Raw genomic sequence first — 11,729 nt, 5'->3', positions numbered from 1 at the left:
AATTGGAGAAGACTCCACAGTCCCTGTGTGGACCGTGCTTAACACAGCCCAGCCTGCAGATGATTTCTGGTTGCACAGCTCCACGTTCAGGTTTGTTTTGAAGTGTTTGGTCTAAGGACAGCTGCTCTGAGGTCAGCACTGGGCAGTGCAGGGGGGTGAAAGTGTCCTGCCACAAGCTTTTGTCTCTTCCTGGACCAGATGTTGGAGCGGGGTTGATTCAGTCTGTCTTGAAGGGATTACACCATCTGCCAGTGTAGACAGCAGCAGGATGCCCTATAAGAATGGTAGAGGTCAAGGTGATTGACCCTCAGCTGCATGTTCTCTAGCTCAGTGACGATGTGATGTGTATTGAGGAGGGGGCAGTGTTTGCATCAGGCTCCGTTGCAAGGCCTGGTGCCTTGGTGGGAATGGGAGTTTGGCAGCCTGTCGCTTGAGAGAGGCTGTTTGAGGTTGTGGGGCTGCTTGATATCCAGGACATGTTCATCCCCCACAGCTACACTGAAATGGCCCTCCCTTGGCAGGAGGGGATGGAGGTCATTAATGTTGGTTCCTGCCTGGCAAGAACTCAGTGGGGCCAGGCTGGGAAGCTCAATGCTGCTGCTGTGATCCAAGCACCGCCATGGTGATTCACCCCCTGCCCACGCAGCAGCAGCGTGAAGCACAAGTCTGTGCCACAATCCCTGCTGTGGGCAAGGGCACCTCACCATGATGGCACTTGGCTTGTGGCACCACTATCAAGCTATCCCACCCTGCTCTGTCCTGCCACGCCAGGTCCTGCTCCCTGGGCCATGGAGGCCTCAGGAGGTGGGCAGCAAGATGGGGAGCCTGAGCCTGCAGCTGGTAGCCCTCACCCACCCTGCAGTGTGCTGTGCCACAGTAGCCTGCACCTCCCACGAGCAGCAGCTGAGCAGACAGGGTGCTGTGGACCTGGTCCCTGGCCCCGTAGCCCTGGCAGCTGGGGGCTTCCTCTGGCAGGGCTGGGCTGGGCAGAGAGCTGTGGGTGGGGACTGAGGGTACCAGAAGTGGTAGCAGGGCTGTGCATGGGGAGTGAGGGGCACCAACAGGGCCAAGGGGCTGTGTGGGGGAGTGTGGGGTACCAGCAGGGGTGAGGGGGCTATGGGTTGGTAGCGAATTTTTTTTTAATGAGAAAATTTGCAATTTTTAAACAAACACCAGGATCCCTGCATATCATGTGTCAGGTGAATAGTGGGAATGTTGTACTCCTGCCTGTCCTGGCTAAGCTTGCAAAGCGCTGTAGTGCAGAGTGAGTGCAGACAGGGCTGGGGGCAGCTGGGGCAGGAGACACTGATGCTGTAACGCTTGTGCCTGCAGATCTCAGAGGTCTTTAAGGATGTGGCTGTGTATTTCACGGAGCAGGAGTGGGAGCTGCTGGAAGAGGAGGACAAGGGGCTTTACCTAGACCAGATGCTGAGGAACTACCAAGCTCTCGTTTCCCTGGGTAAAGTTCTGGTTCTTGCCTCTCCCTGGAGCCATGTGAGCTCTGAAGTGTTGTTGTGTTCTCCCTGGTTTTAACGGTCTTATGCTCATTAACTTTTGGCCCGTGACGTAAATCCCCTTCTTCCTCTTTGCTGTGTCCATGATCACACCTCTTTCACATTTCATACTTGTATAAGTTCCTTCTTCATTTGATGCAGCCGCCTTCACTGAAGTCTTCCCCTTTGATAACATGATTTCCCTTTGCCTTCTCACCATGATCGTATCATCTGTGATTCATTGTGGCTAAAAATTCACTGACAGCCGTTCCTCAGGTAGTTATTCTGAGTTCCTCCCTCTCTTACCTAGTGTGTCCTGTCCACTAGCGTTATCAATCTGAGTGTGCTCAGCTCAGTGCTGTCTAAATTCCTTTTCTCCTCCTCTGAATATAACCCCACAGAAGTTAATGGCAGTCTTACCGGTCTCTGCTGCTGCAACACCTGGAACTTGCATTTCCTCAGCTCCTTTTCTAGTGACCTACATACATGTGATGGGACCCGGATAGTTGTAACCCAGAGTCACTAGACGTTCCTGTCCACGTTCCTTCCTACCATCTTCATCTCCGCTGACCACAGACTCTGGCTTTGCTGTATTTACTTTGAAACCTGTGCTCTCAAGCTCACCCTGCCATTCTCAAAAGTTTTCTTCTCTTCCTAAAATCCCCCTCCATCTCTCATGCCCATCACTGTGATAAAGTGGAGTGGGCTTGGTGCAGGGCCCAGTTAAAACCAGTTGTCGATTCCAGAAGCTCCTCCTACAGGGGCTTGTTCTGTGTTGTGTGCAGGCTTGGGGCACTTACCTTTTACTAGGTCCTTTGGCGTTTTTGGTGCTTTCTTTTTCCTCCATTTCCCCCAAAGGATTACCTTAAAAAAGGCTCAGATGCTTTTTTTAGCTCAGCACAGACCATCTTGAGCTTTTTAGACTTTTGTGTAATTATATAGGAAATGTCAGGTGATTTTTGCCCAGTGTAAAAACCTACTTGTTATTGCTTATGTTGGCAATCCTCTTGATTTCTGGCTACACTAACATTTTACTCACCACCTGCCTAGGAACAGCGTCTCTTTAATTACAACCAAGGCATAGCAAGTGAGTTAGGTGGGTAGAGTGCCCTAGACTGGTGGGCTGGCTGCCGTGACTGTCCCAGAGATGGCCCCGTCATGTGTTCATTTTCACATGTTCACATGCAAATGTTGTTTGGATCATTCTCTTTGCAGTCACTTCCCAAAATATACCTTTCAGGCATGAAAGGCCTGCTAGAGACCATGTGTTAATCCTTTTTTCTAACACTAACAGCAATGTCCATCCTCCTGTGTCCTTGAAGTCCTTAATATTACCCTCGAGTTCATTGGATCCATTGCCCAAATCTCAGTTGGTTATTATGCATTGAGTCACAAAAATGCTTTAATTGCTGCCCAAACAGGATATCGAGGTCCCACTCCTGACTTAATCTGCCGCATCCAGCAAGGACAGGTGAAGCTCTGGGTCTGTGATAAGGACTATGGAGACATCTCAAGGTCAAAGGACCCGCCACCAGGTGAGTTGTGGCTTCCCCTCCACCCAACTCCACTCCACAAAATGTTGACCAAGGTTCCAGTATCAATCAGCATTGGGGAGGGGGTTCATATTTCCCTTTTCTCCCACTAAAGTTTGACCCCTAATAGTCAAAACAAACTCATCCTACTAGCCCCCTGGGTGCTTGGGGATAGGGTTTTCCTTCCTTATTGTGGGTTGGGAGGCACTGAAAGATGAACTGACCAATTTGAGTACAGCTCTGCCCCCACCCCCAGCTCCTGCACGCAAATGAGCTCTGTCACACTCTGCACTACTTTGCTCTCTAACTCATTCCTCTCCCCTTTTGTTTAACAGCTGTCTCCAGGGCGCTTTATATCAATTTTCAGCTTCTCCACAAAATGCTTCAGTGTTGCAGGCATCAGTTGTTGGGGGAGCAGCACCATAATGCTCAATTTTAGAACTTGCTCAGAACTAGTCTGATTAAGAACTAGTTCTCCCTAACATCCCTAACATGGGTATGAAAAGAGGGAAATCAGGGCATATTAGGTAGTGACCCCAGTTCCCCAACCCCTAGAGATTACCTTACCCACTGGCTGTAGTGCTCAACCTGATACATCAGTCTGTGGCATTCACCAGTTTTTTACCAATAGGATACTTTTTGCCAGAGACCCCCAAAGATTGGTTGTCACAGGCCAGCTGGGCACTGTTAGTGTATCAGTGTAGTTGCAGGCTGACTGAGTGCTGCAACTATCAGCCACTGGCTATTTGGTTCGGGATCAAGGAGGTAGAGTTGGCAGTGAAGCAAAGACAAATTTAATTTATAACAGTAAAAATAAATTTTACTTATAACAGCAAAATAACAACAAAAATATGTTTAAGCAGCAACAAATATAGTTTACACATATAACAGTTAATAAAAAGGTTAAACTAATAAACAACATAACAATAAAAGTTAAAAATTGGCAGTGATAATAAAAACAGACAGAGAAATTGACAAAAAGTTCCCACTTGGTTAGCAGCTTATTGATAGTCCCTCAGTGTCAGGTAAGCGTGGAGTTGATCCAGTGAAGTCAGGCATCCCCAATCCATGCTGCTGGAGGGAATACCAGGGAAGGTCCCTCAGTCAGAATTTGGTCCTCACACTGGGAGTAAGGAATTCTGGAGCGTGGGACAGCAATGACCATTCTGTTCCGTCCTTCCTGCTGGTCACTTAATGTGCATGTTCCTTTCTATCTTGTCTTATGCTAAACTGTTGGCTTTAGAGCCACTCACAATGTTACTCTACAGTTGTTACTCTATGGCAGGGGTTCTTAACCTTTTTTCTGCCGTGGACCCCTTTGGCAGTCTGGAGAAGCCTATGGACCCATTCTCAGAATAATGAGCGTCTGTAGACAGGAAGACTGCGATCACATGCGATCTAGTGGCGGATCTAATAACTACCGTAATTTCAAAGTAGTGATGAGCGTAAACGATATTTCAAGATATCTGCAACAGCTGTAATGTGATATGAAAATATCTGTGATTTCTATTGGTGACAAAGTCACAGGTATTGCTAATACTACTGTGGTTTGTTGCCTACATTCATAATTGAAGGAAATGCTAAATTTCAGTTAGAGGTTAGTGAAAATAAAGATGTAATTTTTTTCCCATCCAAGTTCACGGACCCCCTGAAATCTATCCACAGACCCCTTGGGGGTCTGTGGACCCCAGGTTAAGAACCCCTGCTCTATGGGGTTAAAAGGTGTTAGAAATTATTATAATAGGTTACTGCCTAAGCTTGGGTTTACTCGATAAGCAAATCACACCACATCACTTTGGGGTCTGAGGTTAGCATTTTTCCTGCCCAAATCTAACTGACTTAGAATTTTTTTAAGATGTGTTAATTATACCTTGTGGTTAGGTTTGTCAATCTTACTGACCTTTAAGCAAAAATGTATTAAATCAGCTAAGTCTGCAGTTTTATTTTTTAATTCTGCTTTTTGAAACTCATGTCAGTCTTATGATCGGTACAAACAGTTAAATATAATATTATGGTTATATTCCTGACAGACAGGATGCGTCTGCAGGAAATAATTTCATAAGCTTTATTTTAGCCAATATATTTATTATGTGCCTTTACCAGATACTCTCAAAAAGCAGATTCCATTTTTGCTATAAGTTGCTCATTAATCCTTTTGGTTCTGGCCATCACAATTGGTGCGGCCCCTCATCTGATTTAGTATCTAGTAAACTTTAATAGTAACTCCAAAAACATTATTACAAGTTTCCTCCCTGTAATACGACTTGACAAGTGGCTCCATTAGAGGTTATAGCAGCAACCTGTCATACCAGTCCCAGAAATACACCCCGAGGCTGTTCACCCTTGTATCCAGATGCTGCTCACAGGATTGCAAGAGATCAAGGGCAAGCACTGGAGGTGAGTCTCACGAAAGCACTGGGGCTTCTGGAGCATGTCAGCCCAGTCAGGTGGAGGGTTCAGTACCATCTCCACTTGGACTCACCAGTGCTGTGGGAAAGAGCAGCCCTTCAAGAGCTTCACTTTTCCCTGTCGCAGATCCTTCTGGTCTCAATCTCAGTCCATTACAACATAAAGCCATTCAGGAACTGCTGAAAAATCACATGTCCTACATGTTCCTCCCAGCAGCGCCTGAGGTGATGGGACTGAGAGCTGGTCCAGAATCTTTGAGAGTCTGGCTCAGATCTCCACTGAGTAGGGAAGATGAGACTGGCACAGGGACCTGGCACTGCCTCACCCCCAGCACTTGGGGTTTTGGCAGAAAGACCTTGTTTTCTGGAGGAAACGCAAGTACCAAAGTCCAGGCCTGCTCAGAGGCCCATCCCAGCAGAAGGAATAGCAGTGTTTGCCCCTTGGCAGCATGGCAGGGACTAATATGGAGTTTCTCTCTCACTTAGGAGGAGCCCAGTTGCTGAGCAGAGCTGAGGAGCAGGCTCCTAAGGAAGGGCCAGCAAACCTGAAGCCACCTGGGGCTTCCCCAAGAACTTTGGGTAAGATGGACTTCCTGAGCTTTGTGAAGGACCACTGGCACATGGTTCAGGGGATGCCCCAAAAGCAGAAGCAGAATGTAGCAGTGAACCAGATCCCATCTCCAGTTGGGCATGAGAGTGACAAAGGGAAAGAAGCCAAAAAGAGTCCAGGGTGCCAGGAAGAATTTGTGGTGCAAAGAGACCTGAAGAGGGACAAGACAAAGGTCCACTGGAGAGAGAGACGGCATGCAAAACGAAGCAGTGGAAAGGGCCTCAGAGGGAAGCAGGAGCTAACTGCCAAGCCCAAGGGGAGAGCCCACCCCTGCCCCGAGTGCAGGAAAAGCTTTAGCTGCCCCTCACTCCTGGCTCTGCACAAGAAAAAGCATGCTGGGGAGAAGCCCCACAAAAGCGACAAGAATGGAAAGAGTTTCTCCTACTCTTTCAAACTGGTCCAGCACCAGCGTGTCCACACAGGGAACAAATCACATCGGTGCTTGGAGTGTGGAAAGAGCTTCACCCAATCCTCCAGCCTGGCCCGGCACCATCTGATCCATACCGGGGAGAAGCCATATCAGTGCTCTGTGTGTGGGAAGAGATTCAGCCACTCCTCCAACCTGGCCCAGCACCACCGCATCCACACAGGAGAAAAGCCACATCGGTGCTCTGTGTGTGGGAAAGGCTTCACGTACTCCTCACACCTGGCCCGGCACCGGTTCATCCACACAGGGGAGAAGCCACATCAGTGCTCTGTGTGTGGGAAGGGCTTCACCGACTCCTCAGTCCTGGCCCGGCACCGGTTTGTTCACACAGGGGAGAGGCCATATCAGTGCTCTGTGTGTAGGAAGAGCTTCACTGACTCCTCAGGCCTGGCTCGGCACCGATTCATTCACGCAGGGGTGAAGCCACACGGGTGCTCTGAGTGTGGGAAGACTTTCACCCACTTCTCCAAGCTGGCCCAACACCAACGCATCCACACAGGAGAAAAGCCATTTCGTTGCTCTGTGTGTGAGAAGAGCTTCACCTGCTCCTCAGGCCTGGCCCGGCACCGGTTCATCCACACAAAGGAGAAACCACAACAGTGCTCTGAACGTGGGAAGACCACCCAATCCTCCCTTCTGGCCAAGCACCAATCCAAACACCTCAAGCAGACGACATCCCAGATGCAAAGATCTCCTCCTCATCTCCTCCCCTGGCATCAGCCTTGAAGCCTGTGCATATCACATCATTCTCTAAAAGCAGTCAGTTCTCCCATGGGACAAAGCAGTACCTTCATGATGGGGCGCTCTCCCCAAGACAACTGACTCCAGATGACACCCAGGGACTTTCCTTGGTGCCCTCCCAGCTTTGTCCTCTCATCTGGTCCCAGGGTTCTGCTATATGAGGCTCTTGAATTGCAGGAAAGACGTATATGGCTGAGGAAACATTTCCTGCCCTTCACCTTGACCTTACCTTTCCTCACCACCCCATCATCCCTCCCCCAGGCCCTCCCATGCGCAGTGGGGTCTGCAAGGAGCTGCTATTGCCACCCTTGAACCTTTTTTGGTCTTTTTTGCTTTTTAGCCTCTGCAGAACTGTGCACCATGGGGTGCCTGCTGCTCCCCTGCCCTCCACTCCCCTCCTTTCATTGCATGCTCTCTCATGCTACTAAAGCCCCAGAACTGAACATGGTACCCTGTGGTTGGTTTCCGTGTCCTCTCCAGAGCTGTGCAATAAGAATAGACGAAGGCCTACAGCCCTTTCCAGGGCAGATCTCTCTATAACTTCCCAGCCCCTTCCCATTCCATGTGGAGCTTGTTGCTAACCCTCAAGAGCAGGAGTTGGCCCCACTTGAGGCCTCATTTCCCTGTCTGCTGTGCAGCAAGGACCTTGTCCTTCTGACGGAAAGTCTGGGGAGGGGGTGCCAGAGTCCCTTTTCTGAGTGCCGTGGTGTAGCAGGGGTGAAGGAGGTGCAACCTATGGCCGGCTCTGCCCCTCCTGTGTAAGTGTGGGGGAAGTATGAAGACATCCTGTGGGTGAAGTGCAGCACATTGTAGTCTCCTGTTGGGAATACTGAGGCCTTCCTCCTAGTGCCAAAGTTGTTTGGCTCCATGATGATCCTGGGGGCACGTGTACTGCTGTGCAGATGTCCCAGGGACACCTTCAACTCCCAGGGCACTGGCCTCTGGCAGGGGGAGTTTGGCTATCCTCCAGGGAGGGAGGAGTACAGGGAGAGAGACCTTTGCCCTCCCTGAGAGCCCTTGAGTTGTTCCAGTCTGTACAAGTCAGGGAAGCATGGGCAGTCAGGTAGCTTGGCTGTACTCTAGAGCTGCCCACTGAGATAAGTGCCCAGGGCTGTCCCCAGTCCAGGCGGAGCATGAGCCATAGACCCCAGCCCCTTGTGCTGGGGGCAGAAGTCAGAGACAGTTTCCCACAAAGCACAATCATTGCACCAGAGGCTTCAGCAGAACTCTGTTCCCATGCAATGGGAACAGGATACAAAACTTTTAAGCCAGCCCTGGCCATAAGCAGAGGCAGCAGTGGGGAGCAAAGCTTTTGCCAGAGAGACTGGTGTGGGGCTGCCTGGAGTTGCTGCCCCTGTCCATGAATGCCCCATATGTTGTCCTCACTGGTGGCCCTGGTTTGGAATGGGGGTGCTGGGGCCTTTCTGTCTCTTGCCAGCTCCCCTGGATGGAGAGAAGGAGGGTGCTGGGGGCTGCAGGTCTCCATGAGGTTGGTGGGCAACAGGAGGGGTGCAGTGGCTAGGGGAAACCCTCCCTTCCTTCACCTCGTGGATGGGACTTGCTTCTTCTTGGAGGTACATCACTGCTGGTTTCTGCTCTGTCCTTCATGATCCCCTCTGTGCTCTGGGACATTGTCTCTGGGACTCCTTGCTCCTGCCTTGGCCAGCGTGAGCGGTGTCTGGTTGTGCACAATTCATTGCAGTCTCAATCACAAGCTCAAATGTGTCTTGCAAATGCCTTTTACATTTGTGAATTTCCTTTTAAAATCTTCTGACAAAAATGTGAAAAGAGAAAACTCCTGGTAGTAATACCAGTTTCACATTTCCCCCCAAAAGAGAGATCTTTGGTTTAAAACCAAAAATTCAAACACCAGCAACACACAGTGCTTCAGTGAAAAACTAAATCGCAAAAAAACACAGCACCCAAATGAATATATATTACACTAGATCTTTTGTTTTGGTTTCAGATTTTGGAGAATGCTGCAGCTTTTCATTTAAACTCACAAAGCTGTATTTTTGTTTAATGCCATCTCCTTCCTTGGGATAGCAAGGGGCAGCCATGAGCTGTAAAAGTTGTTCCTGATAGGGTAGGTGCTTGGACAGACAGCCAGGCTGGGGTGTTCCCCAGGGGCAGGGTCTCTGTTTATGCTGGTTCTCCACTTCCTTGTGAACTTGTTTTGCTCTCCTGCTCTCTTTTTCTAGGTTATTTTGTTATCTGACGATTAGCTGCTCTGATCCATTGTAGGAAATGTGGAATATAAATGAAATGAATGACCGAGGAGTATGTGACAAGGCCACACAGGGAGGGTGCAGTGGGTGATTGCTGATCTGAAACTTTCCTTTTTAAACTCCTTTAATCCCAGCTGCTTCTGCCCCATGGCCCACACACAGGCCACTCAGTGCTTGCATGCAGGATGCCTGCCATGGGCTTGGGAGTATCTGAGGCTCCAGGGGGAAGAGTCTGGGAGGGAGAAGACTTGCTGGGGTAGCCGCACACAGACTTGAATGACTGAGTTGTGCTCTGTCAATAGACTTGGGAACTGGTTTGGCTGATTTGGCCCAAGACCAGAACCTTTAAAAAATGAATACTAATGAAAATGCCCCTCCCTCACCTCTCCTCAGCTTTGGGTCAGGATCAGTGTTCTGGGCTTTTTCCCCAGCCCAGGGGAAGCTTCTTGCTCCCCACAGGCATGTGGAGCTGCTGGTGAGAGCAGCTAATGTGTGCATGTGTGTCTGTGCATGAATTAATGCGCACATAAGCTCTGGTGCTTATTGCTCCAGAGTTTTTTGCTCCCAGGCATGCCATTTGAACATGAGCATGGTACACCTGTGGTTGGGGGAACACAACAATTCTTAACTTCAGGCATATGACAGAGAACAACAGGAAACTTTACCTAAGCTAAGACATAAACCAGTGAAACGCAGTGACAGTATGCACCTCTTAGTCTAATTTAATCTAATAGAGCTGTTAAATAATTAAAATGTGATTGTGATTAGTTACTCAATTAAAATATTGGTCACAATCACAATTTTAACTGCACAGTGAAAAACTCAAAATTACATGCAGAAAACTCAGGTATGCAAAACTGTGCAGGTACTTTGTATGGTTGGTGGGGGGTGGGATTTGTGAAGGTGTGGGGGGTTGTGGGTGTGTGTGAGAGGTTTGGAGCCCAGGGCCAGGGGGGTCCCTGCACACCCTGGCAGGGTATGGGGTACTGTGGGTCGGAAGTGAGGGGCAGCAGTAGGGATGGATGAGCTATGGTAGTGAGGCAGGGAACAGGCATATTATTGCCCCACCCCTACCCCCAATCATATTACCACCAGGTGTCCACTTTTTTTTTTTTAACTGGAAATTTGGTAACCCTACAGGAATGCAACTGACCAGAATGTAGAGCAACACCCAGCTGTTAAGTCCGTGGAGGGGAAGGGCTGCGAGAGAGGGAAGGGGCAGATTGAGGCCTCCATGGTCAGGAAAGGAGTGAGGCAGAGCAGGCAGGGGCTGGGGTGAATGGGGCCCTGGGCTGGGGAGTGAGGCAGAGCCACGGGAGGCTTATCGAGGGGTGATGGGGGACACTGCTGTGCATACCACTGGGGAAAGCATAGGGAGTATGTGCCCGTCTGGATTTGTGTGTGGGGCAAGGTGGGCTGCTTGGTGAAAACAGGGGCTCTGTGCCCCACTGCCTTTGCCCCAGGAGCCACACACTGGTTGTGCCACACATCCCCTGCCAGCCCGGTGGCAGGATACACAACATGGTGTCACATGGCTCCCAGGAAAAAGGCAGCAGAAAACAGAGCTCCAGCCCTCAGCAGGCAGCCACCTCTGCCCTGCGCACAAAACCAGGGGGCACGTGCTCCCCATGCCTTCCCTGGGGGCACACCCAGGAGCAGGGAGCCCCTGGACGAGCCTCCCATGGCTCCAACCCACTCCCCACCCCAGCCCTGGGGCCTCATTCAACCCAGTCCCTGCCCCACTCTCTCTCTCACCATGGGGGCCTTGATCTGCACCCTCCCCACACCCATTCCCTCTCCCCCAGCCCCTTCCCTTCACAGAGTTAACAGCGGAGTGCTGGTCTACATGCTGCTGGTTTCCATTACTGGCCATGTGCATGCTGTGGCTGCTCATGTGCCTGTGCCTGCGCCTGTGCCTGTGTGCACTCCTCCCACACATACAGCTTGCTGCAGCAGCCTGGAGCCCACACCTGGGCTGCCCTGTGGTCCTCTGAACTGCCACTACTGCCTGGCTAGGCAGCCCCGAGATGATGGTAAAGCATACCCTGGGCACAGGATACAGAACCACATGCATGATTAGCACATTAAAAATATTAATGCAAGAACCAATTAATGCATTAATTGCATGTTAACGATGATTTCATAGTTATAATTTCATAGTTTGTAGGATCAGAAGGGACCTGAGCAGATCATTGAGTCCGACCCCCTGCCATGGCAGGAAAGAGTACTGGGATCAAATGACCCCAGCAAGGTGTTCATCTAACCTCCTCTTACAGACCCCCAGGGTAGA

General features: G+C 50.1%; 1 protein-coding gene and 2 long non-coding RNA genes across 3 annotated transcripts in view; 1 reads left to right on the top strand and 2 right to left on the bottom strand.

Moving 5' to 3' along the window:
* Positions 1 to 11,729, top strand: part of LOC109302623 (zinc finger protein 436-like) — a 30,215-nt gene that overhangs the window by 13,106 nt on the left and 5,380 nt on the right. Inside the window, 3 exon segments of the mRNA XM_019524251.1 lie at positions 1,333 to 1,459; positions 2,915 to 3,028; positions 5,920 to 6,729. Of these exon segments, the coding sequence (XP_019379796.1) occupies positions 1,333 to 1,459; positions 2,915 to 3,028; positions 5,920 to 6,729 (1,051 nt within the window).
* Positions 1,650 to 11,729, bottom strand: part of LOC109302626 — a 12,840-nt gene continuing 2,760 nt past the window's right edge. Inside the window, exon 3 of the long non-coding RNA XR_002098869.1 lies at positions 1,650 to 1,816. This is a non-coding gene — a long non-coding RNA (uncharacterized LOC109302626). The remainder of the gene's footprint in view (positions 1,817 to 11,729) is intronic.
* On the bottom strand, positions 6,666 to 7,008 carry LOC109302625. The gene is made up of 2 exons (XR_002098868.1): positions 6,923 to 7,008; positions 6,666 to 6,754 (listed from the first exon to the last, which is right to left on the bottom strand). It is a non-coding gene; the product is annotated as an uncharacterized LOC109302625 (long non-coding RNA).

Source organism: Gavialis gangeticus, unplaced genomic scaffold, assembly GCF_001723915.1.
Source record: "Gavialis gangeticus isolate Ggan-Ray unplaced genomic scaffold, GavGan_comp1, whole genome shotgun sequence".
Classification (NCBI taxonomy): Eukaryota; Metazoa; Chordata; order Crocodylia; family Gavialidae; genus Gavialis; species Gavialis gangeticus.
Note: the sequence above shows the minus strand (reverse complement) of the source record. Positions and strands in the feature narration are given on the sequence as shown.